The 25,023-nt window shown below is 54.6% G+C and overlaps 1 protein-coding gene across 7 annotated transcripts in view; it reads right to left on the bottom strand.

The window, feature by feature from the left end:
• Window positions 1–1,414: 1,414 nt before the first annotated feature.
• AXIN2 (axin 2) overlaps window positions 1,415–25,023 on the bottom strand; it is a 31,067-nt gene continuing 7,458 nt past the window's right edge. For 5 of the 7 annotated variants that reach the window (XM_077853703.1, XM_077853705.1, XM_077853706.1 and 2 more), the window contains 9 exons: window positions 20,965–21,105; window positions 12,498–12,600; window positions 9,931–10,071; window positions 9,322–9,833; window positions 8,845–9,039; window positions 8,302–8,535; window positions 7,666–7,761; window positions 6,265–6,432; window positions 1,415–2,963 (listed from right to left, as the gene is read on the bottom strand). In XM_077853703.1, coding sequence (XP_077709829.1) covers window positions 2,837–2,963; window positions 6,265–6,432; window positions 7,666–7,761; window positions 8,302–8,535; window positions 8,845–9,039; window positions 9,322–9,833; window positions 9,931–10,071; window positions 12,498–12,600; window positions 20,965–21,105 — 1,717 coding nt within the window. In that variant the 3' untranslated portion in view covers window positions 1,415–2,836. Of the gene's footprint in view, window positions 2,964–4,434; window positions 5,114–6,264; window positions 6,433–7,665; window positions 7,762–8,301; window positions 8,536–8,844; window positions 9,040–9,321; window positions 9,834–9,930; window positions 10,072–12,497; window positions 12,601–20,964; window positions 21,106–25,023 lie in introns of all 7 variants that reach the window. The other 2 variants (XR_013354740.1, XM_077853708.1) reach the window with 2 other exon arrangements.

Genomic DNA, 25,023 nt, shown 5'->3' on the forward strand with positions numbered 1-25,023 from the left:
TCTCTCTCTCTGTGTCTCTCATGAATAAGAAAGTAAACACCTTTTTAAAAAATCTAATAAAACTAACGACATTTTTCTCAGGTAAAGACACAGGTGATTCCACAAAGTTGAGGGTTTAGCAACCCCAGGTGCCCATCCAGGCCAGGTGAGGAGCACCTGATTGTTAAAATACGAGAGGCAGAGAGAAACAGGCCCTCTTGAAAGAGGCGCAAACACAAGTGGTCGGCGCCCACGGTGCCCTGGAGCGTGGTGGCCCCGGGACTTGAGCCCACGGTGGTCGGAGTCCCAGCCTTGTTCTACCTCCCTATGCTCCTGGGATGAATCAATAGACCTGAAGATTAAAGCCTAAATGCCCCACCCACACCACCCACAGCAGGTTACATCTCTTTGTCCTTTCAGATTGGAAAGAATCTTCCAATTTGGAAGTGGGTTGAGCCCCCATTCCAGCCCAGAGGGGTGGGTGCAGCAAGCCGCAGCACTAGGACCAAGATCAAGGACTCCTGCCGCCTGCTGTCCTGTTCCCTCGCGCCCTGGCCTGCCCGGCCGGCCGCCCAGTGCCTCCTCACCCTGCGTGGCCAGGGCCCTGGCCTTACTTATCTTGCCCTGTCAGCCCCACAGGTTCCAACAGCGACAGAAAGCCAACCAGATTTGCCGCAGACCCAACCCCAGGAAAACTGCACGCGTGAGAAGCCAAGTCCAACGGACCCTTTGTTTCTAAAATGGGCTCACGATAGGACCCCACTAGATGGACAGACCTGCTCTCCCAGATGGGAAACACAGCCTGGCCTCCCGGGGCTCAGCGCACTGGGAGGTGACCCGAGTTTGTTGAGCCAACGACCGCCAGCCGACTTCCGTGGCCACACCAGGTCAACGGTCCAGCAAACCATGCAGTTTTCTTGCTCAACCACCTGTTTTTTTCCTTATCACCTTTCTGGCCCAGACCCTCGCCGAAGGCATCAGCAGAGATCACATAGCCACAGAGACAGTGGCTGCTTATCACCAAGCTCAAGGCTCCTCAGCTCCACTGGACACTCCCGATCTACCCACTGTTTTCTGGAAATTTTCTCCCGGTGCTCCTAGGAGTAACGCGCATCTCCACTCCTTATCTCCTGGACTTACCTCGCCAGGTGAGTCCTGCCTGCGAGGGAGAGGCTGCAGAGAAGTGGTCTAGAGAAGGGGACATGCGAGGCTGTGGTCTAGGGCCTGCTGGAGGACAAGAAAACCTTCAGCCGGTAACCAGGGGATTTTGGAGAGAGAGCTCTTGAAAACGTCAGGGCAGGGCCAGGTTGGGTGAGAAGAGGTGGAGGTGGGTCAGAGAGAGGCTGAGGCAAGGTGTGAAATCAAGCACAGGTGTTCACACACAGGGGCAGCCTCTGCCCTGCTCCCACGCGGGGACTGAGAGACGAGGCCAATGTTTTGAAAAATATAAAATTTTAATAAAGGCTACATCTCTTAATTACAATAATTATTGTACCAAGTAATTTTCCTTAAATGAACTCTTTATAATGCATAATTTACAGTATAAGTAGAACAAAATGCCATGGCAAAAGTCATTGAGTACAAGACTTGTAATAAAAAGGCATAAAATATATTTATACATAAACCCCTTTCAAAAAACAAGGGAAAGTTGGAGCCCTCAATATAGGGCGACACACGGAGCGGGGCGCCGTGCAGGTACAGGTACTGTACTGATTTCAAGTCAAGCACTAGAGATAGTGGATTAATACTCTTCTGTCGTACAATATATACAGACGTATAGTACAGGTAACAATGGCAAACAGAATGTACAGATTAACTTAACACAAAAACCCGAACGTCAAAATGAAGGTGTCTGGAGGAAAGGGTGCTGCTAGGTCTTCCCACAACTGTCCGCTTCTTTGCAGGGCAAGCGGGTGGTGGTGGTTTCCAGAATGGTGGTGGTCCAAAGACTAATTTAAAAATGAAATCAACCAACCAACCAACACTCCAAGGAACTGTTGTTTCGATACAAGCACGAGTTGAACTACAAGGTTCTAGGGGGCCTCAGGCACTGGACACTGGGCCTTGGTGGGGAGTTAAGAGAAGTTAGAGTTAATCTGGGGTCCCCCAAATGAGGCTTCCCCCCCTCCCACCCTCACGATGGATCCAATCCCACACGATGGCCCCAAATGGCGGTGATGTTGCAACATAAATCAATCCTCAAGACCTTTAAGACAAAACAGAGCAGCATAGGGAAAAAAAAAAAATGCACCAATTTCGCGTGTGTTAATGGTAGGGCACCATTTAAACAAGTCTATCCTCACTCGGAGAAATGCAGGGCCAAGCATAATAATTCCCCTCTTAACGAAGAAATCATTAACGCGCCCCTCGCTCCACTCCCAAGCTGGGATAGATAGGACAATTAAAACTTCCCCTCCTCTCCCCCTTCCGTGTTTAAAGCAGCATATCCATAAACTGGGGGCTGGGGGGAATCAATTGTTCAATAAATAGCAGTAAGGACTCCTGTTCAGGTAAGCTATACACAGTTTCTCTTAGTTTATGGATTTCAGATCCCTAGGCAGTCATATATTATGTATGGCAGTCTCTCAAATACAGTCAGCATCATCAATAGCCAAGAGTGGTCATGTTTTTAATAAATAGTTCAGGCTTTTCTTATCTCAGTACCCAGCTCGTGAATAATGAAAACCAACCTCCCCCCTCCCCGCCCTCCCCGCGTGGCCAGTGGCCAAGTCTTCCCTAGACTCTGTCTTCTTCATTGGTTTCGTTTTCCTTCAAAAGGTCTCGTCGCGGTCGGTCATGGCCCAGGCTGGTGGCGCGGGCGGTGGCCCCGCGTCCGCCGGGGCCCGACCCCCGAGGCTCAGTCGATCCTCTCCACCTTCCCCAGAATCCTGCCTTCGTACATGGGGAGCACCGCCTCATCGTCCCAGATCTCCTCAAACACTGCTCCGCAGGCAAACTCGTCGCTTGCTTTCTTGAAGTAATACCTTAAAAGGAGAACCCAAAGAGCGTCTTGGTTAGCCGGCGTCTCCTGCTTTGCTTCATGGGAAGGTGATGCCACCGCTGAGCACTCAGGGGTCCGGAGGGTGCTGCCGCTGCAGGTGTGCGTGTGACCCGCTGCCCGCGTCTCATGGACCACGGTCGCCGGGGCCGGCCCGGGGGTGCGATCGGGCGGGGGGGGCGGGGTTTTGTCACCTGGGAGGTGCCCCAGGGAGCGGCAGGTGGGGCAGCCTCCCACCTGCACCCTTAGGCCCAGAGTGCTGCTGCCACCCCCCTCGTGTGCTGGGCAGGGCGCACCCTGCGGTGGACAGCTGCCGGCTTCGTTCTCCCCCTTTGGGGAGGGGTGCGGGCGGGAGGGGCAAAACACGCCTGGTCCCTTTGCAGCAGCAGCAGCAGCAGCCAAGCAGGGGCGCCCCCTTAAAGAGGCCCCAGACCCAGCCATCCCGAACCTGCAGAAGTCCATGGAAGGCTGACACCTCCTGTCCTCTCCACCCTCCAGCACCCACAGGATACTCCCCTCGGTGGCCACTGCCGGCGGCGGCCAGCCCCACCTTGCTTCCTTGGTCCCCTCTTCTGTGTCCCTCCTGCCCCGCCCCCAGCCCACCGCACCCCTCTCCAGGGTCAAACACTAGACTCTTCTATTATGCCGGTTGATTAAAGGTTCCTTTTACCCACCCCAACCCCCTTCTTTCTTCTAAGGCTAATTGTGTGGACGCAAATGACCAGCCTCTCTCAGGAGAGCCACATTCAGAAAACAACTGCTGTCCCCAGCCCCTTGTGTCCCCGGGCCCGGCCAGGGAGACCCCTCAGACCGATTAAACGCGCCCCTGCAAGTGGTCACCTCCAGCCAAGAAGGCCCCTTGGGGAGGGAGGGTCACGGTCCTCTGGGGGGTAGGGGGACAGCTCTTTAAAAAAAGTGGACTTGGGTCTCAGGGTTACAGTTGTTTTTTGTTCCTGTCTTTTCATTTAAAAGAAAAAGGAGGGGAAAAAAAAAAAAAGAGAATTCCCCTCGGTTAGAGAGCTCAACTTCTTTGCTCTGTGATGAAAGCAAGCCAAATACTTTCACAGGAGATAAGGCTAAATAAAGTGAACCAGCTGGGTTTAGTCAAGGTTCCTGGTTGTTAGCGGTCCCAGCTGGGCCACAGCGCCGGGGCGAGCGGCAGGCTGGGCCCAGGCAGCGCGCAGGACGCTTCCTATGGAGCGGGGCGCTTGGGAGAGCCCGGGGGCGGGGGGTACTGCACACAGGGGCCCCGCACGGTGGAGGGGGGAAGGCCATGGTTCTGATGCCACCCTCCACCGTGTCCCCTGGTCCCCAGCGGGGACCCTTCGGCTCTAACGAGTGGGGCTTTCGTGGCACCTCTGAGCCAACACGCAGTGACCTTTTACAGAACTGTAACCTCTTCCAGGGAGGGGAGAGGCCACATTCCCCAGGCCCCGGCCCCAGGACTTCAAACGCACTTGTGCTGCCCTCGTCTTCTCCAAGAAACGGGCTTTTCCACTGCAACATGCTTTATGTGGCAAACTTTGCTTTCTTCTGACATCTGGCACCAATAGCGTCTGGCACGTCTGGAGAGACTGTTCTCCTTTTGAACCTCTGCCATGTTGAGATTACTCAGTGCAGCCCAGGTCCCCCCACTCGGCGGCCCCATCCTCGCCGGGCTTTTTATTGGGAGGGTGGGGGGGGGGGGCGCTGCAGGACGGGAGCACCACCCCTGCTGGGAGGGCCAGGCAGGGCACCCGGTGCCTCCACGAGCCAGGAGGGCAAGGGGTCCAGCTCCGGCCTGAGAGCCAGGCCAGGGAGATAAGGCGGCCGGGAAGGGTCTGGCCACAGCCTGATCCAATCAGTAAAGAATTTGAGAGTCAACCATTTGTGCAAGTCTTTGTGCATTAAAAGGGAGGCCGGGGCTTCAAAGCCAGGCTTATTAAGTGCGCCTTAGAAAAAAAAAAAAAAAAATCAGAGCCAGATGTGGCCGGAGTGGCTGAGCGCGAAGCCTCCCCGGTAGCCTCTGCTCGGCGCTCCGTGGCCCTGCTCCCCTGAAGGTCACCTGCAGTTCCACTCAAAGTCCAGCCGAGTCAGAGCTGAGATCAAAATGAATCCCTGGAGGGGCACACTTGTGTAATTAGTTTCACCTTGTGTCTGTTCAAGATAAAAAAAAAAAAAAGAAAAAGAGGAAGAAGAGGAAGAAGCAGCAGCCAGGCCTGCTCCCCAATCCCTTGGATACATTTTCCTGAATTGTCTCTGCCCTGGTGTCAGATGGAAAGATCTAGAGCCCAGCTCCACACCCAGCTCTCCTCAGTCCCTTACAGGATCCTCAGCCCCGAACCCCATCGTTTCCCAGCAAAAGGAATCCCTCTGGGCCCCTGCCCCCAAGCAGCTGCCAGGACCAGGGGCTCCGGAAGCTGGTGCCCTCCTGGCCGGGGGCTGAGTGCCAAGCAGCTTCTCCACGCCCACCTCCGGCTCCCGGTGGGATGGGCTGGCACCTTCTGAGCACATACTGGACCCCTCCCTGAAGTGTGTGCCCAGCACCTTGATGCCCCTGGCCTGCCCACGTATTCCCTTGGGACGATGGCCACGGAGAAGGGGCAGTGACGACTCTAGATGAACGGAGGTGGGGTCATCACCCACCCCCCATTAAGGAGAAGGGAACCCAGGAATGGGCCCTGCTCTTGAGTCCTCTCTGGGGCCCTCGAAGGCCCCCAGAAGGGGAAGGGGGGCTGGAGGGAGGTGAGTGCCCATCCTCCTCTGCTACGGATAGAAGAGCTCTCCGGCTTCACGTGAGCCGTTCACCACGGCGAGGCAGTTCTGTGGGCAGGAGGGCTGCGGGCGAGGGAGGAGAGGCGGTCTCTGCTTCCAGGCAGTGGCCTCTGCCCTTCCCCACGCTGGCTGTGTGGATGATCTCTCCTACACCCGAGCTTCCTCATCGTCTGTCTGTCCCTCCCCGACACACATACGGCCCTCTCCCTTTTGGGAAGGGCCTCTGCAAGATGGCCCCAGCCCAGCTCTCCTGGCCGAGCTCTGTGCCCTCAGAGTCTCATTCACCTGGTAGAAAAAGCCCATCCAGGTCCCCACAGAGCCCTCCCAGGGCCTCCCTGCTGCTGCTGCTGTGTTATTTCTGTCAGTGGTGAGGGGAGAGAGGAAATGAGAAGGAGCACAAGCGCCAGGCAGCCCCACGGCTGCCCCGAGCGCCTCCTGAGCCCCTCCCGGGTCCGCCAGGCCAGCGACGCGACTCTGGCTCTTGCTTCTGAGCAAACAAACTCTGGAGCAGCGAGAAGCCGCAGGGCTCTTACCTATAATTTCCCTTTTTGCTGAGCTGCTCTTTAAAGTGGCCCAGGGTCAAGCTCTGAGCCTTCAGCATCCTCCTGTATGGAATTTCTTCTCCACAGAAAAAGTATGTGACGACCAACTCGCTGGCCTGGAGCGCGTGGACCCCCGCCAGCTTCTTTGGCTCTTTGTGACTGAGAAATAAGATGGAATGCAACAAGTTTTAGCATTTGCAGGCAGCAAGTGCACACACGACGCACACACGCACAAGCACGGGCTCTCGAACACGTTCTCCGCAGGGAAAGGGCTGCAGCTAGATGCTCAAAGGGGCCTGGGTGCAGGGCCCCCCATCACAGGGGCCACCGCCTCGGTGGCACACAGCCCCGGGCACCCAGGAAGGGACAATGTCCTTTGGGCTGTACACGGCTGCTACTGTCCCCCTCACGACCACCAAATGGGGGGCCGGAAGATGGGTGCCGAATAGTCTCTTTCAGGATGACACAACCAGGGTGCCTGCCAGTGAAGACGAGGAGGGAAGCTGTCACAGAGAACGTGGGTTCACTCAGCCCAACTGGGGAATGCTGCAGAGGCAAACCCAGACCGGCTCCCGAGACGGCATGGATGCCAGAGCCCACTGGGAGGGTCGGCCCTATCATTCTGACCTCCCTCGTTTATTCTTCAAGTTTGCAGAGTGGCTTTACAAAAAAAAAAAAAAAAGCTGCAGGCCTGGACAGCTGGTACACCTAAGGTCAACCAACGAGAAGGGTGGTGGCTCATTCACGGGCTGCAAACATGGCTCATTGCCCAAGATGAACAAGCTAAGGAAGAAAACTTCAATTATTTAGACCATGTTAGACTCCCATGGCCCATTTCTTTCTGAACGCACCCTCCCATAATTAAACGAAGCCAGGCTACTTGGTCGGCAGGAATGTAAACTTATGGGAAGAATCATGGCACAACTGGTGAAGACACTCCATTACCCCCAAGCAAAACAATAACTGTCCTCTATGTCTGCGATGGTGGAGAATCATCTTCTGGCTCCCTGCGACGAGACATTTCCGACCCAGTAGCGTGCAAGCTGAGTGAGGGCAACTTTTGCATCCGGGCCTGGGGACCCCTCTAATCCATGTGCTAATGGCTTCACGTCTCCGCTTCTGCTCAGTGTGTGCCCAGGCACCCCGAGCCACCCGTCACTTCAGGGAACAACGCCTGTGTACGAGTCACAACACGTTGCCCCGTACAGGCAGGGTTTTCAAGGTCCTAATTTATGGCCACATCTGCATTCACCAGCCCGTGTTGCTACTGTTAAAACCAAGGTGATTTTATATGCTAGAAAAAGTTCTCCAAAATCTCAATGCCAGGGAGTCAAGACCCTGAAACACACGCCCCCTCGGGGGCCCTCAGCCACGTCAGGTGAAGACACTCACTCTTCTGAAGCCAGGCCTGGGTTGGAGAAGGGCGTGGCTCCTGTCTGACCAGTGGCCGAGTGGTTCCTGTCCCTCTGCTGACTGGCTGCACAGCACCTGAGGACAGAGTCGGAGCAGAGGACCGAGAATGAGCCTGCTGTCGCCGGGCAAGCGGGGAGCAGACGGGAAAGCTGTCCTCTGCAGGCCCGAGCTGTAGGCCCGACTTCCATCCCCGGGGAACGCCATCCTGAGCCCCCGGGGAGCCCAGAATGGGGCAGGATGACACCAGCCCAGACAAAGGGCTGAGGCTCTAGATTCTCCATCAGCCGTGGCTTCTTATGTGCCAGCCCTGCGTGATGGTGATGGGGGCATTTGTCAGGGATGGGATTTGTAAGGAACTACCGCAATTCATCCTCTTTCTGGGCCTGACCTGCCTAACGGACAGATCCTGGACAGCTCTTCAGAGCAAACAGAAGTTAAAGGAACAATTTCTAGCAGGTGGGAAGGAGACCGGTATGTGGCCAGAAGCCATCCCTCCTCCCTGAGGAGCAACTGAGATGCAGGCCAAGAGGGCCCCTTCCCTTGTGCTACAGGCCAGGGCTCCCCCTCCAGACCCAACCTCTGCCTTCCCGTCTGTGCTGTGCTGCTGCTACTCACCGCTGCTTTGGGGGCTTGGACACCTCGGCCAGCCGGCGGCAGGCCTCCTCCAGCTGTGCCAGCGTGTTGGGCGGGGTCAGGGGAGGCATGGCGGGGTCCTGGGTGAACGGGTGGGCTCGGGGGGCGGCACGGGGGTGCCCGTTGCTACCCCCCAGCAGGTGGTGCCGGCCAGCTCGCTCGGCTGGGGACGCACGGGCCGACTCCAAGGGGTAAGCCTTCTTTGTGCTTTGGGCACTGAACATGGAGCAAGAGAGAAAGCAGAAGGAAAGAAACTGGGTTAGAAAAACTGGAAAATGTGACCTCAGTAGAAACTTCTCTATCCTGCCTTCAAAGAGAAGAGAAAAAAAATGACCCTACCATCACACGGACAGGGGGCGTTGCCAAAACATGGCATTTTTGTGGTCTGCTCAGTCCACCGTTTAATATTAAGACGGCAGGAGCAAACAGTCACATTTGCTTTCGGCCGACTGCAAAAATAGCCAACCCCACAATACCTCCGTGGAGACTGCCCGTGACCCTGGCCGCGGCGGTGGTGGTGTTTACCTAGGGGGCTTGGGCTTGCTCTGCCGCTCACTCTCCAGCATCCACTGCCAGACATCCTGCGACCTGTCTCCTTCCTCCCCGGGAAGTTGCAGGACCCCAGCTCCGCCTGGGGCCCCTCCTTCCCTGGCGGGCAGGGCCAGGCCCGGCTCCACGCTTTTCCCATTTCGTTTGGGCAGGGTACTGCCTCTGCTGCTGCTGCAGGGAACCAAGACCCACACCCGTCCCAGAGGCCCCGTTACATCTCTGGGACTCCTCCAATCGGCCGGTTCAGCGAGTGGCAGGGTGACACGGAAGACCCATGCACCTGCTCCCCCTGCCCCGCCCCACCGTGCACCTCCCTCCTGGAAGCTAAGTGCCTGTGACCTCTGGCCCCCACCTCACACCTGCCCCGGGCTCTGGGGGGGGGGGGGGGAGAGAGAGAGAGAGAGAGAGAGAGAGAGACCCCCACAGGGACACTCCAGTCTGCCCAGCACTTACCTGAACTGCTCCGCCTGCACGGGCTCCAGAGCCTTGGGGTGGCTCCTACACTTTGAGTAGCAGTAATACTCGGTGCCCCCGGGGCAGAAGCAGCGCACCCTCTGTGCCGCCTCTGCCTCGATCTCCTCCTTGGTCTTGGGGAGGGCGTGGTGGTGGATGTAGTGGTGGTGGACATGCTTCGTCGTCTGCTTGGTCACGAAGCCCTTGGCTCCAAGGAGGGGGCAACCAGCCTGCGAGGCTGCCATGGGGGGCAACTTGCCCCCGGGCGGGAGCAGGGGGTGGTACTGCTGGTGGTGGTGGTGGTGGTGGTCGGGGGAACGGGAGCGGGGGCTGTAGCGGCCCACACCCGGCGACTGGCAGCCCGGGGTCTTGAGGACCCTGGACAGGTGGTCGTCCAGAATGGTCTGCGGGTCCTCCTCATAGCTGCCGGAGGGCAGGAGGGAGAGGGGGTGCGGGGTGGGCCCCCCTTCTCTGGAGCTCAGCGCTAGCTCGGAAGCCTCCTTCTCTTCATCCTGGAGGGGCGGGCAGCAGAAGGGGGCGCGGGCCGGTAAGCAGGAGGGCCTGGCCCGGGTGGCCGGGGGTGGGGGTCCCGGGGAGGGGCGGCACTACCTCTCGGATCTGCTGCAGGCGCTCCTCCAGGCTGTGGCGGCTCTCCAGCTCCAGCTTCAGCTTCTCCAGCCTGGAGATGAGCTCGGCCGCGAAGGTGGCGGGCTCCACGGGGGTCATCTCCTTGGGCAGGCGGTGGGTTCTCTACGGGGCACGGGGAGGGAAGACACGACGCCGCGTTCAGCGGGCCAGCACGGGGCACCCGCCGGAGCTTCCCGGGCCCGACGGCCACGGCCACGGCCACGGCTGCGCGGGCGGAGAGCGCGGGCGCGGCGCCCGGGCTGCTCGGGAGCTTTATGCGCCGGCGCCGCGGCCTCATGGAGAGCCATGGTCCCCACCAGCGTTTGCCTTGGGCAGGAGCAGTTGGTCGCACTCCGAGAGGCCCCGCTTGTTCTCTCTGTAGTACAACCAGCCCATCAGTAGCTACTCTGAAGTAGAAAATCTTCAAAGACTGTTGTCAAACATCAAAAAAAAAAAAAAAAAAAAAAAAAAAAAAGGCAGCCCTCTGAGGTGGGAGGGGAGAGGCACCAGCTCAACTCAAGGAATAAAAAAAGTAGAGCCTAAACAGAAAGGGAGCTGGAAATTTAAAAAAAAAATAAAAAAAAAATAATAATAATAAGATTGGAAGGGAGGTGGGGGTGGGGGAAGAAGAGGGGAAAAAAGGGAGTCACACGGCCGGATCAGAAGAAGTGGTAATTTATTTCGTGGCCACACACTGCGCACCTTTGAGGTGGTGTTGTCTCAACACTGTCCTAGATCTCCCCGGCTCTCTCCACCCCTCCTCCCCGGCTCTTTGTACAGAAAATGAAGGAAGATGCTGCGGGCTAGCAGCAGAGCACCGCTGGGCTTGGCTGCCTGAAGCTCATCTATCAAGGGAACGGGGAACATCTCCAAATCAAGTACAGAATATAAAAAGGCATCGAGGGTGCCTGCCAAAAGCAGCAAACAGAGGACTCCCACTGCCCCGGCGCTCTGTCCTCCTGTCCCCCCCCGCCACCCCCTCCCCTCAGCTGTCTGCTTCCTCCTTCCTCAATTTCCCTCTTGCTCTGCCCTCCCCTCTAGGGTTGGGGGGTTGGGGGGCTGGGGGGGTGGCAGAAAGCCAACCCGTGAAGGCCCGTACTCCCCCTGCAGCTGGGCTGGCCTCCCCCTGGCCCCCGGCACCCACTTAGCCTCGGAAGTGCAGGGGCGCAGAGGGAGGAGAGAAGGTCCACCCCCCCCAACACACCCCCCAGAGGAGCCGGCTGCTCTCACACCGGCTCGGCGCGGCCCCCATCAAAGCACTGCCCTATGGAGAAAGTTGATTTGCACACCCCAGGACAGGATCATCTAATTTACAAGCTTGCGCAGAACTTTTATTCACGCACATACTCCTCTCCCCAGCACCCCCACAGCCCTGCCAAAAAAGTCTATCATCCACACTGTTGTATTTGTTGGGGTGATGTTATGGAGGAAGGCGGATGCTGAAGGCCCCAGGAAAGCATGGTGACAGGCTCGATTTTAGGACCCAGGTAAGTCTGCCCTGGACGGTGTCAGGGGCTCTCGGCGGGGAGCTACTCTAGCAACAACCACCCATGCACTAACGCAACATGGGATTAGCAGGTCGACGTGTTAATTTTCTGAATGTGGCATCACTGATGGACTAATTGAATACTCGGGAGCTGGCAGGAAGGATTCAGGAAGAGACGCCACTCGAAGCTGGGCGCACTCTTCCCCTCCCTAATCGACAGGCTTCTTGCAATCTTGGATATCAGGGTATTGCAAGAAGCGGAGCTCCTACAACGCAGGCAAGGAGGCTCTGCTGAGTTTTATGGGAGCCACACGCTGGCCGCCCTCCCGAGACTTGGAAACGTAAGGGGAGGTACCAAGAAAGGCCCTCCATGCCATGCTGGCCTCTCTTGTCAATCACAGGGAGAAGCTGTTCGTGAGATCCTAACCTCCAAACCCTTCATCCATTCAGCATTCATTAGGTGCAGATGCAACAGCAAGGATGAAGCCAAGTTCTGGGGTTGGAAACAGGCAAGACGGGACAGCTGCCCTCCAGGGCTTCAGAAGTCACCCGGAGAAATGTCCAGGGATATAATTTCCCTTCTGCAGGAGGCAGAGCTTCCTTCAGCCTCCTCATTCACCGACTCAATTGAGTCTTAGTAAGCACCTGTTACGTGCAGGCCACTGTTCCAGTCTCTGCAGACGGGGCATCTAACAGAAAAGCCTCCCTGCCCTCAGGAGGCTTCCATTCCAGTGGGAACCCAACCAGAAACATGGTTTAATTGCCACCCTTTCTTGGTTTCTGGAAAAGAACCGCTCTGGTTTCTCATGCAGAATTTTTTTCGAACTGAGAAAATGTAGAGGTTCAAGTAGGTCATCTTGAGCTTCACTCTGCCCGGCATCAGACCCCAAGGAACCATGGAACACCTCTTGCCTGCTTCCCCCTTCCTTCCCTTCACCCTGGCAGACCCAGCCACTGCTCCTCCTCTTACCAGAAACCTAACCCCTCCTCCACCTCCCACCCCTTTTCTTCAAGACTCAACATGGCTGAAAATATCCGCCTTTCCCCTCCAGGCTATACTCACCGGGAAATGAGGTAGAGACACTTGGCCATTGGCCTTCACACTGCGATGCATTTCTCTCTGGAGCTGTTTCTTACTCCCCACACGGTAAGGAGGGATTCCATCTCTGAGGGAAGGGCAAAGACAGAACCCACAGGCTCGTGAGGACGCTTCCAGCACGTGGACTAACTCACAAGCTATCCTGAGATCCCACCAATGGACAGGACCATCACATGCCTCCCTGCAAGTGTATCCCGGTCCTGGGCCCCATGGCTCTTCCCAAGGGGAATGATCAATCCAAGATCAACCTGCCAAACCCCCTGCCCATCACCTCTGTAAACTGGGGCTCCCTCTCAGATTCAGGGTGGACAACTTGGAGCTTTACAAGCTCCCCTCACAAGCTCTGCATTAGAACAGGTTACACTCTAGCCAGCCCAAAATGAAGACTCCCCTATTTCATCTCACAGGGGCCCAAGCAGGACAATCTGAGGCCCCTTTGGTCCTCCTTACAGTCCGCTGTACTGCTTCAGATCAGGGCCTTGTGGAGCACACCAGGGAAAAATACTGTAGGAAGAGGGACCACAGCCAGAGAGCCGAGCCAGGCAGTGATGAAAATGTGCCTAATTCTCCAACAGTCAAGCCCCTGATTGCTTCCAAAAGTCTTCCTTCTATAAATCACCACCACAGGACTATCTTTGGGTGCCTTTCCTCCCTCAGCTCCAAACCCTACCACCCCCAGACTAAGGAATTCCCAAGGACACGTGACCAACGTGGGCATAAAGACAAAGCCCCAACTACATGGCACTCCGTACAATTTCAAATATTTGCATACCTACTATGTGCCAGACCCTGTTTCAGGCACTGGGCAAGACAGCAGTGAAGGCAGGGGGTAAAAATGGAGACGACCACCCTCACAGGGCTTCCATTCTAACGGGTGGTAGGCAATAAGCAGAAAATGTAAAAGCCAAGTCTACAGCGTGTTAGAAAGTGCCAAGCGCTAGGACAAAATACAGGGCAGGACATGGGAAGAAAGGATGGTGTGGGAGGTGAGGAGCTCCAGTTTTTCAAGGGTGGGGTGGGGGAGGGAGTACCAATGAAGTCCTCGCTGTGATGGTGACCTTTGAGCAAACACCTGAAGGCAAGATGAACCCTCCTCCTTCATCATATTTAATAAAAAAAAAAAAAAAAAAGAGGAAGTGGTTGAGGTAAGAAAAGCCTCCACCCCAGCTAGTCTTCACTAAAACAGGACCTGAAGTAGCTATGACCTTTTTTTTTTTTTTAAAGAATTTTGTGCTTGAAAGCAGTTCAATGGTCAAGGTGTCACTATTTCCCACTGGTGCCCCTTCTGGAGGTCTCTTATTGACAAAAGCCTCAGGGTTCCAACATTCCTATGCTGAATCATACTTGGAGGCTGTAAATATTGAAATTAGGTATTTGGTTATTTCCTTCTTCCTGGTGTTTTGTTCATCACAGGGCAGAGGGAAGAAAAACATCTTTGGCTCATATGCCTAAAAATACCTGGGAGTAGCTGGGGGTAACTGGTTGACCTCTAGGTCCTCATCTGTAATGCCCTAGAATTCCAAGTGGCTGCATTTTCCAGAAATCTGTTGACCTAGGCCAGGTCACAGGGCCACTGTGGGGATGATACAGATCATGGTAGGTCACTACATCCAGGAGGCATGTCAGCCAAACCTTGGCTAGGAATTAGACATAAAGGATCTAATTGTATGGAGGATACAGGGGGAGAAAAGGGATCAATATCTAAAGCAGGGGAGCGCCTGGGTGGCTCAGTCGGTTAAGCACCAGACTCTTGGTTTTGGCTCAGATCGTGATCCTGTGGGTTGTAGGATCAAGCCCTGCATCGGGCTGCTCTGCTTGAAAGATTCTCTGTTCCTCCCCCTCTCCCTGTTCCTGTGTTCTCTCTCTCTAAAAATAAATAAATAAATAAACCTTTTAAAAAAACATATCTACAGGAGGTACATATACACACACGGGTGAGTCCTGTCCCATAGAAAGGCCCAGAGGACCAGACGCAGCACAGCAGTTGGACGAGTGCAGGCTGAGCCTCCCAGACAGCCTCCTGCTCCCTTGACTGGACCCTCAAAGGCCAAGTAGGATAGAAGGTTCCAAGTCTAGAAACTTACTGAACCACCTGGAGCATATTTAACCAAAACTCAATGTTTTCACCTTGGGATCACCAATAAGATGGCTGGCCTGACCAATAACCAGATTCCACAGCAGGGGATTGATTCCAAAACAAGGCTGCCCACCCCTGGGTATGTGGACATATAATCCAACTTCATCCTGAATTCACAAAGTAGGCCCAGGATCCAGATTTGAGCCACTGCTGGACTCCAGAACAGGTGTCCTAAACTCAGCAACCCACCCTCCCACCCCATCTAGAGGAGCCAAACTTCCTGATAGTCCATTTCCTAAAGTCCTGTGAAGTCACATGATCTACTGAAGCAGGGAAGATGTGGGGAACATTCTGGAACACACTACCCCACCACTTGGTACTCCCTGGCCATGGGGCACGCCAGGTGGTTCCTAAGGCACAATGAAGATCCCCTTATATTGTCTCTTGCCTTATATTCTTTGTGGGGTGAGGGTGACCAGGGGGGTCCCCCAGATTGGGCCGCACACTGAACCAACTTCCATTGCCCTAGGACTGCCCCACGACAATGTCCATGCCCTTCTCCTGACCAGCAATACCTCCACGGACTTTAAAAGGGTGCGTGGCCTCTGCTCCACGCTTCTGCCTGACAATCTTGGGGGGTAGGAGTCAAGCACCCCATGGACTTCACTATGACACATGCAAGGCTTCAAGAGTCCTAGAGGGGGTCCCCATCACCTCTAGACTGTCTTCAGGTGTCCCCTAGAAGCCTCTGCTCTTCCCCTCTCCACCCTGATGGAAATCAGTTTTTATGCCCCTTGCTTTTTCCATACAAAGCAGAAGAAGAGAATTAGGGGAAGTATATAAAGAGAGTGGAAGAGGGGGAAGCAGGTCCCTGGCCAATGGAAGGCAAGAGGAACAAATGATTTCAGCACCACCACCAGGGCAGGTGATGGTGCCAACTGCAGAAGAGGAAACCTGTGACCAGGGCAGAGAAGAGACATTTCAACCTGCAGAGGCTCAAAAAGGTGCCTTCTTGGAAACAGGGCTTCACCCTCTCCACCCTAAGAATCTTCTTCCAAACAGCCACATGTGCCAGAAGAGAGCGGCTCTTCTTCGTACTCAGGCTCTAGAAGTTTATGGTCTGTCTCCTGGATGCTCAGCATGGTGAGGGCCAGAGTGCCCGAGTTTCGGTCCCTATACCATCACCCTTTAATTATAAGCATTTTAGCTAACGAGCCCACTGCTGAGCCCAGCTGTTTCTGGGGAGCACTGCTTTTGAAGCATGGACTCCACTTAGCTGCCATTTAAGCCGAGCCAATCAGCTTAGCCTTTGGACTCCGCTGTGCCCAGCCTAACCTGAGCGCCGTCCTCCCGAGGTTTAGCAGTAACCGACTCACTCACACACGTGTCCACTCCCATTCCCATCTGGCAACCACTCAGGAGGCAGCCTCTGATCAAAAGCCTGGTTTTGCAAGATAAGATTTGAACTTCACTTGGGTGCCTTCCCTGGTGCCCAGAGTAAACCCATGAATAAGATAGAAGGAAATACAACTAAATAAGCAAAGGAACCCGTGCCACCCTTCCCATGGACCGAGAGGGAGGCACCTTGCGCTGGCTTTGTGACACCCGGAGCGGAAGCGACCTCTCTGTCAGGCTGATCCTGACCGTAAGAGCAACTTTGCACAAAAATAGAAGACTGAGAGCCACCCCATCCCCCGCCCCCTCTGTGTCATAGACGTAGACGTAGCTTCCGTGCTTCCCGGCTGCCCCGAACACAGAAGCCACACTGGGGTGGCGAAGAAGAACCCGTTGCTTGCCACGTTTTCCGCCCCTGGCTGCAGCCTCCTGGGCCCGACAACCCTCTGCGCCCCACACTCCAAGGGACAGGGCTTTAGGGCTTTGCTGGAGTCTGGCAGCTAACTGCCCCCCCTCCCACCTTCCCCATCCCCAGCCAAAAAATAGAAAGCTATTTCTTCTGTGAATGCAGGCTTCAGAGTAACAGGCTCATAAAACAGCCTTCTCAGAGGCCTACTATGAAGGCCCAGATCCCTGGCCACCTTTAACAGGGCTTTTGACTTAGCGGGAAACACGAGTCCGTGGCGGGCTTTGGGAGAAGGCAAAGACGGCTTCAGCCCCCGCCAGCTGTCCCCCGGGCCCCCGGCGCAGGGCTCCCTGAAACAGCCAAGTGCAGGCCGGCCCCGCTCAACTTCTACTCCGGCCTCTTGCAAAGGCCCCCGGGACTTAATTGGTCCCGTCGCAAATGAGACGATTGCTTCCCGGGCTTGTGTCTAATGAACTCCAACCTTCTGGAGTCTATTGAAGGCTCCTGTGACCCCCTCTCCCCCGCCCCGGCCGGGTCCCCTCCCCAGCCCCTGGCAGCCCCCCTGGCAGCCCGCGCCGGCCATTGTGACGGGGAGAAGCAGCCAGGGCTCTTTTCATGCTTTATGGGGCGCTCCTATTCACTTGTTCAAGGAAATTTCAAAGGGGCCTGCTACCCTCTTATCCCGCTAAGCTTCCCCAGAAGAACAATGGGCTGAAAGCGGTTCAGTTCAGCTTTTCATCCCCCACACACTTTATTTCTCGCCTGCTCCGCGCTCTCATCTGTGCGAGGCCCACAATTGGCAGAGCTCTGAAGAGGGGTCTAATCCCAGCCCTGGGAATCCCGGGTGACCCGCCCGACACCCAGCAGATCACACACACCCAGGGCCGGCCAGCCAGAGAGTGGCTCACACAGCCCGGGAGCTCAGGACATGCCAGGCCTGTGGGGCAGGAGAGCAGGAGGGCCCAGGGACCCCCCGCCCCCAAGCACCTGGCAGCCTGAGACCCACGGGGACCACCCCCGGCATCCCAGGGGCTCTCATCCCAGAGACCTGCCAGAGACCACAGTGGGCAGCAGGAGGCAAACTGCCCTGTCAACTCCAGAGAGAGGAGGATCCTACACGGATGAGAAATTCGCCCCTAGGTGACAAGAACATGCCCACGTGGGTCCAGCTGCAGTGGCTTCATGGGACAATCACTTGCCCACTTGGTTGGGAGAAGGCTCAGATCAGACCCAACACTGAGGCCCCAGGTCTCCCAGCCTTCTGGGAACCTTCCCTCGGTCTTGAGGTCCTGGTTTACTCACCACCAACCCAAAACAGCTAACAACGCTGAGGTCCTGCCTACTTGGGATCCCAAAGAGAAAGGTGCACATGAAGAGGCTCGCCCTTTTCTGTCTCTAGACCCAAGTGGACTTTACTGGCTACAGCTAGGTAGCCTGGCTACCTAGAAGAGCTGACTGGCAAAGGTTACTCCTCTGATCCTGGACAGGGCCTAGGCGGTACTCCAAGTCCACGAGTGCCTTAGCTGAAGCAGGAAGGCTGAGAATGTTAAAGTCACCTCTAAAAAAAAAAAGAAAATTAAGAAAGTTCTTCTAAGAAGGGAATAATGAAGGGGGGGTGGATGGGGAGAGCAGGGGAGAAGTTGGAATCTATTCTCTCCTACCCCTCCCCCAAACCATTAAAAAAGAAAGCAGCCTGGTTCTCTAATAAATGAAAGAAACTCAAAGTGGCTCAAAGGTCTCATCATCAACTGGTCCTACTGACACCTCATGCTGGAAATTCTCCAAGGGCCTCAGACGTGAGCTCCATCCTGCTGCACCAGCCTTGGGTCCTACTGTCCCCCTACTGTGAAAGTCACAGGTGACTGCCTCCCTTTCTGACTGGGTCTTGTGAGGCTCAGGCATGATGGAGACTACACCCAAGTCGGCTCATCACAACCCCAAAGCAACACCTCAATGGTGGGGAGTGAAATGCGGGCAAGGGCAGAAAGCCAGCCAAAAACAGTCTCTAAAAACACCAAACAGAAGCCTTACAGTGTCAACTACATTTGATTTGGGAGATTCACTCAACGCCCTCATTCCAACCCAACTTTCTCTCCTTTTACTCAATAGGCTAAGACTCCTCCCTCACGCAATCCACAAATGAAAGCTGAAGGAGTGATGTTGCTAGAAGCAAGCACAGAGATGGGAGTGAGATAGGACAGCAGGCAGAATGACCAAGAGAAAAAAAGAACAACCATTTTCAAAAAGTGGGGGCACTGCCAGCATGTATGTGGGGGGCAGAGAGCCTGACATGGCCTCCTACCCTACATGGTAGGAAAACAGATCTTGATACCAATGGTTGAGATCAAGCAATAAATTATGCCTGATACCATTCAATAAAAATAGAACAAAAACGTATTATTTTAAGGACTGTGACCATCAAAAGGTCATTTTTCTCAAGTATGTGGAGTTGGGATAAAAAACTAGCTTCCGTGGAAGCCCTCATTTCTCCATGCTGGATGAAAGATGTGTGTCTCTTATTCTAATTTCACTAATGCCAAAATGCTCTTCTTTTATTAAAATGGAACCTGTCACCTTGTGGCTCTCTCTCCCTTTACTAACAGGGAATCAGAGGTAACATGAGGAAAACCAATAGTGGATTCCCAAACCAACTTCATCAACTTCCCTTCCAACTGGCTCCATGCCACAGGCCAAAAAACAGGACACTGGCCAGAAGAAACCAGATCATTTCAAACAAACTGGAAGAAGAGATGGTCCAGTTTTAAGATGGTAAAATGAACAAACTCTACATATGTCCTAATACACAGCTCAGTGGGTTTGCCTTTCAAAACTGTCCCCTTATCAAAAGAGATCCCAACTTGTGGGAAGGCTTCAAAGACCCTTTCTGGAATGGTTAATTCTCCAGTGGAAGTTGGGTGAGCTCTTGAAAGTTTTGCCCAATCCCATGCTCCACCTCCCTTGAACCTCCCGAATCAGAACCTCAAAGGATGGCAAGAGATGGGGATACCCAGCTCAACACACACATACACACAGCCTGCAAGGAGACACAGAGAATGGCTTTTCTCCACTCAGAGATCACCACTGCGTGACTCTGAATGACTTTTGATGCAAATTGTGACCCCACCGGATGGCCTGCCGACCTCATCAGACCTACCACGCAGATGACTTGGATTGTTTTCAGAAAGCGAAGAAACAAACCGAGGTGGATGGCGGGGATGCACAAAATAGGTGAAGAGCATGAAGAGGTACAAGCCTCCAGGAACACAGTAAGGAGGTTGCAGAGATGAAGAGTACAGCATGGGCACTATCACCGGTCGCTCTGAAACAACACTGTGTGGTGACAGGTGGGGACTACGCTTATTGTGCTGAGCACTGAGTAACGTGCAGAAATGTGGATTCGCTATGCTGCACACCTGAATCGAATAGAACATTGTGTCAACTATCCTTCAATATCCTTCAATAATAAATTCTTTCTTATCTCTCTCTCTTTTTTTAAGATTTTCTTTATTCATGAGATATACAGAGACAGGGAGAGAAAGGCAGAGACACACGCAGAGGGAGAAGCAGGCTCCCTGCAGGGATCCCGACGTGGGACTCGATCTCAGGACTCTAGGATCACGCCCTGGGCCGAAGGCAGGCGCCAAACCGCTGAGCCACCCAGAGATCCCCACCCCCAGCTTTTTTTAAAAAAAAGGAACAAACTCCTACTATGCCGGATGCATTCATCGTCAAAAGATCCAAGATCAGGTGACTGGAGACAAGCCCCACTCAGGGGTAGAACCTGACACAGACAAGGCACCTGCCAACACTTAGTGAACTGAACAACGTCCAGCGAACACATCCATGAGGGGACAGCACATATGGTGGACCCTGAGAGACCTCTGGCTTTCTGAGTCTCACCTTCAATGCTTTTTCCTTCAGAAAACAGTGAACACACCCACACACAAACCCTGCTCCCCGCTGCTGGTTCTGCAGACTGGACACCGGGTTCCAAGAGCAGCCCAGCACTTCTACCCAGGGAAGAAAGGCAAAAGGACAGCCAGAAGATGGGTTTCTTTCTTTCTTTTTCCTTTTTTTTTTTTTTTTTTAAGATTTTTATCTATTTATTCATGAGAGACACAGAGAGAGGGAGAGGCAGAGACACAGGCAGAGGGAGAAGCAGGCTCCATGCAGGAAGCCCGATGCGGGATTCGATCCAGGGACCCCAGGATCACACCCTGAGCTGAAGGCAGATGCTTAACTGCTGAGCCACCCAGGTGTTCCAGATGGGCTTTTAAACTCAAGATGATCATCTCAACCTTCTACCGTATTTTAGTTTTCTAGCAACTTGACGGGCCTTCAAGGCTCAAGGCTTAACACACCCCCTCCCCCACTCCACCCTTCCCCCACACACACACCAGCACCGGCACCTGCACACTCCCCGCCTACCACGCAAGTGTCCACACACAGAGACGGGGTTTGCAAAGGCAGCTGAGGCCGGCTGAGGACTGTGCCGCTGGCCCAGCGGGCCACGCTGCCAACCACGTCCACGGTGGGGCCAGCAGGATACTTACACGCTGCTGTCCGTCATGGACATGGAGTCATCCGTCAGCGCATCGCTGGAGATCTCACTATCATTGGCGCTGGTAGCTGGCGCGAAGACATAGCCAGAACCTACGTGGTATGGATTAACGGGATCGCTCCTCTTGAAGGACCTGTGGGAAAAGTACAAGGGCAGCGCATCATGACCTCGCACCAGACACCCCCCGTAACCAGGCAACCCCGGGACGCACCAGCCCGCCACGTGCTCAAGCCAACCTGCTGCCCGGGCCGGTTGCACATCCGGGCAGACAGCAGGGGCCACTTAGGGAAGACAGGTGAGCCACCAGCCAGCCCTGGGGAGAAAGCGGGCTGGGTTCGTCTGCTGCCAAGGGCAGGTCTGCCAGGAACAGAGGAAGCCTTGAGCAGCCCTGGGGATCCTACAAAGTGCTAAACACACCCTCCGAAAGAGGAAGGCACAGGACTCTGCACTAGGGGGGAGGCTATCACATGAAAGAGGAGAAAACGTCTGTAGAGGGGAAGGGTCTTCTCCCTCCCACGGCCACGTCCAAGCCTGCACTGGAAGAACACAGTTTTCGGGCCCCAAGATGTCGTACGCATCCAAGCTCCCTATCCCGGGTCTGTTAGCATAGCTCCGAGATTCAAGCAGCCAAGGACCTAGCACAGCCCACTCATCTCAACCCTGGGCCCAGCACACTGGGCGGATGGGATGGAAAAGCTCAAGACAACGTTCAGGACTTCCACCCCCCACACCCCACCCCTGGAGCCGGGCCCTGCTGTGCCCTCCCCCACCGGCAGCCCGGCTAAGACCAAGACCACAGGATTAAAATGAGCAGCACAGCTGTTTCAAAGGAAGGTCCGGGCCCCTCCTCTGGTGTCTCCTGCCCTTTGTTTCAGTGGCCTCTGCCTCCCCACCCTGCCCTCTTGATCTCCTCTCAGAACAACCAGTGTGTCTGTCCCCTGCTGGGTTGCATTCCTCCTAAGTGAGGGGAGAAGGAGGAAGGAGCCACAGTGGGCAGCGGGCTGCAGGAAGGGGCCTGCAAAAGGCCCCCTTGACAGACCCTGGCACCCTCCATTGGGCCCACCAAGTCTAAGCCAACAGCAAAGGAATCAACTGGGGGAGAAGGGGAAGGCCCAGAGGAGAGAACTGACTCCATCAGGCCATTGCTCAGATCTCTATAAGGATGGCCTTGGGGGATGGCAGATGAAAGGGTCTCTTGAAAGGTCAAAGCAGTCCCTGCGTGCCATCACCCAGCTCCTGTTCACCTCCTATGTGTGTGGCACCGTTGCAGGCTCTGGATTGGCCCCACCAGAGTCCCTGGTCTCCTGGCACCAGTGGCCTGGTCCCCATTAACAGGGGGGTGCCCCAGGGGAGGCACAGTGTTGGCACAGGCTCACAAAGAGGGGCACATGTTCACACACATCACACCATCCTGTGCTCGCAGCCCCCGAGGGGAGGAGGAGCTCTGGGCCCACCTCACCAGCCTGCCTGGGGTCAGAGCCAGACATCACCTGCGTGACACTGATTTGTTTGGCTCTCAACCAAACTCTTTTTGCCTAATACAAAGACCAGCCTCGAGGGTTTGAAAAGTTCTGGCGGCATGCATGACCCAGGCTGTGCCACCACATTGGACTGAGGGAGGGTGGGGTGCGGGCAGGAGCTGTGGCCACAGTCTGGTGTCAGACCCTAAGCAGGGGCGGCTGCGATGGGAAAGATGGTTAACAGGCAGGCCCTGCTGCTAAGGCTATGTCCAGAGTCCAAACATTCTAGAGCCAGAATGAACCAAAGGCAGCATCTTTAGTTTAGAAATGTGAATAAAAACCAAGTTGCCAAAGACTGAGCGCTTAGTAGAGGTGTGCTGTTTGGCGCACACAGTAGGTGCTCAAGGAGTGTCTACTGCTCAGTCACCTTATAGCCTCACAACCAGGGCAGGGGGCCCAGAGCCCTAGGTAGGGGCCAAAAGCCTCATTGGAGGCCACTTGGCTGGGGATGTGGCCACAGGGAACCCACATCCAGACTCCTAGAGGGCTCAGCGTCAGTGGGAACCATGATTCTGCTCTATCAAGCTGGAATGGAACATAAGGCCACATCTTGGAAACAGTACGTGGATGCAGAACTGACCAGAAAGTGCAAATGAGGAATGGCATACTTGAACCCGCTGAGTATCTTGGACCGGGTGACCCTGAGCTGTCATTGAGGCACAGGCTCTGTCCTCCCATCGGTAGAGGACAAGAAGTCTCCCCACCTCCCAGGATATGCGGCGATGATTACATGAGGACGGTAAGGCCCTCCATGCCTCAGCTGCGGTCTCGTGTCCTCAATATGGCATTTGGAGACACCAAGGCTGGAGAGAGAGTACGAGTGGGAGCAAAGGAAAGGCAGATGACTTTTCTTGGAGGAGAGATGATTGAGTAAAAGAGTTTCCTAGTTGATAAGGGAAGTCAAAAGAGAGGAGAGGATGGCTGTGTCTGGCACTGCCAGTAAAGGCAGGACAAGAGGAAATGGACTTTTAAGTCCATAGAAAGCACTTCCTACTTGGTCCAACTAGAGCCCTGGAGTGTATGGGGCTATAGACTCATCCAAGTGCTTAAAACAATCCAAAGTTCCCTCCTCTCTCAAGTGCTTAGACATGGCTACTGCCTCAAAGCAGGGCAGACGAAGACACCTCTTCAGGGTCCCCTCCTAGCTTTCAGAAACCCAGTGGTAGGAAAGTGCTCTAAGCCCTGGATAGGGAACGGGAATCGAGAGGTCAAGAGCTGGTGCTGACTTGGCTCCCAGCCAGCAGGTGACCACAGTCGAGTCACCGCCTCCATGGACGTAGGGTCCCCACCTAAAAAATACATGGTTCAAATGTGGCCATCAGCACAAAGTTCTTATGTTCTCTGAAGAACCAGGGCACTGTGATTTGGAGAGATATTAGTAATACCCCCCCCCAAACCAGCTGCCGAGGAGAACAGAGCTGTCGTGGCCCTTCTTTCTTCTGCGGAATTTAGCATGACTCGTAGTCACGCGGCGCTGGTGTGTCTACATGATGAATGCCTGTCCTGTGCAACCAGACTGTAAGCTCCATGAGGGCAAGGACCAGATCGGTCTTCTCTGTGTCTCCCCAGCTGGCCTCCCCAGCTGGCCGAGCATGGCAGAAATTCTAGCCTTTGCTGAACTTCCTTAAAAGACCTGAGGGCCATCTGATGGGGTTGCTGAAAAGTATTTTAGTCTAAGAGGCATTAGTGCAAGATCAAAAGAGCCCACAGAGCCCTAAAGAGCATTCAGACACTCTCTCTGACTCCACCGCTCTGTCCCTGTGGCATTAACTCAGTGACAATGTCCTGAAGTCAACCTCTACAGGGAGCAAATGACTCAATAGAAATCCCTCCTCCCTCCCCAAATCCCATGTGTGCTCACGGCTTTGCACTCCTTGGAGTAGATCACAAAACACACGGATCCCAAAATAAACTTGTCCTCCCTCGCTTCCAAAATAGAGGGCTCCTGTGCGACCAGTAATCAAACATGGACTATACTGCCCTTAGCTCACTTGACTGCAGGAAAGTATTTGGATTTTCCTGCAATCATAAGGGGGGGGGGGGGGGGACGAAGACGAGGAAGGAGCAGGGTTGTGGAGGAGAGACAGAAACTTAATTTTTAAGAACCCAGAATGTTGTCAAAATCGCCACATGATTTTAAGAGTGGATTAGAGTTCTTTTCTTGAATCTGAAAGAAAGAAAGAAAGAAAGAAAGAAAGAAAGAAAGAAAGAAAGAAAAAGAAAAGAAAGAAAGAAACTCGACCACGCTACAGTAATTGTACCCAGATGCTTTGATTATTTCTCGGGGCTGCTGTGCTCTCACAGTTACTGCAAGGATTTTAAATTCCTACAGAGAGCAGAGGCCTATGGTACAGATTTTGCACTGGGAGTGCATCCACGGACCTCCGCTCGAAGCTTGCGTGTGCAAAGGGCTTTCAGCCGTCAGGTAGCACAGTCTCCTGGGACCTTAAGGGAAGGGAAATTGTTTGCTGGCTTTTTTTTTTTTTTTTCCCTCCCCAGCTTACTCTTATCTCTTATCTAGATGCCAGTGC

Source organism: Canis aureus, chromosome 16 (assembly GCF_053574225.1).
Source record: "Canis aureus isolate CA01 chromosome 16, VMU_Caureus_v.1.0, whole genome shotgun sequence".
NCBI lineage: Eukaryota > Metazoa > Chordata > Mammalia > Carnivora > Canidae > Canis > Canis aureus.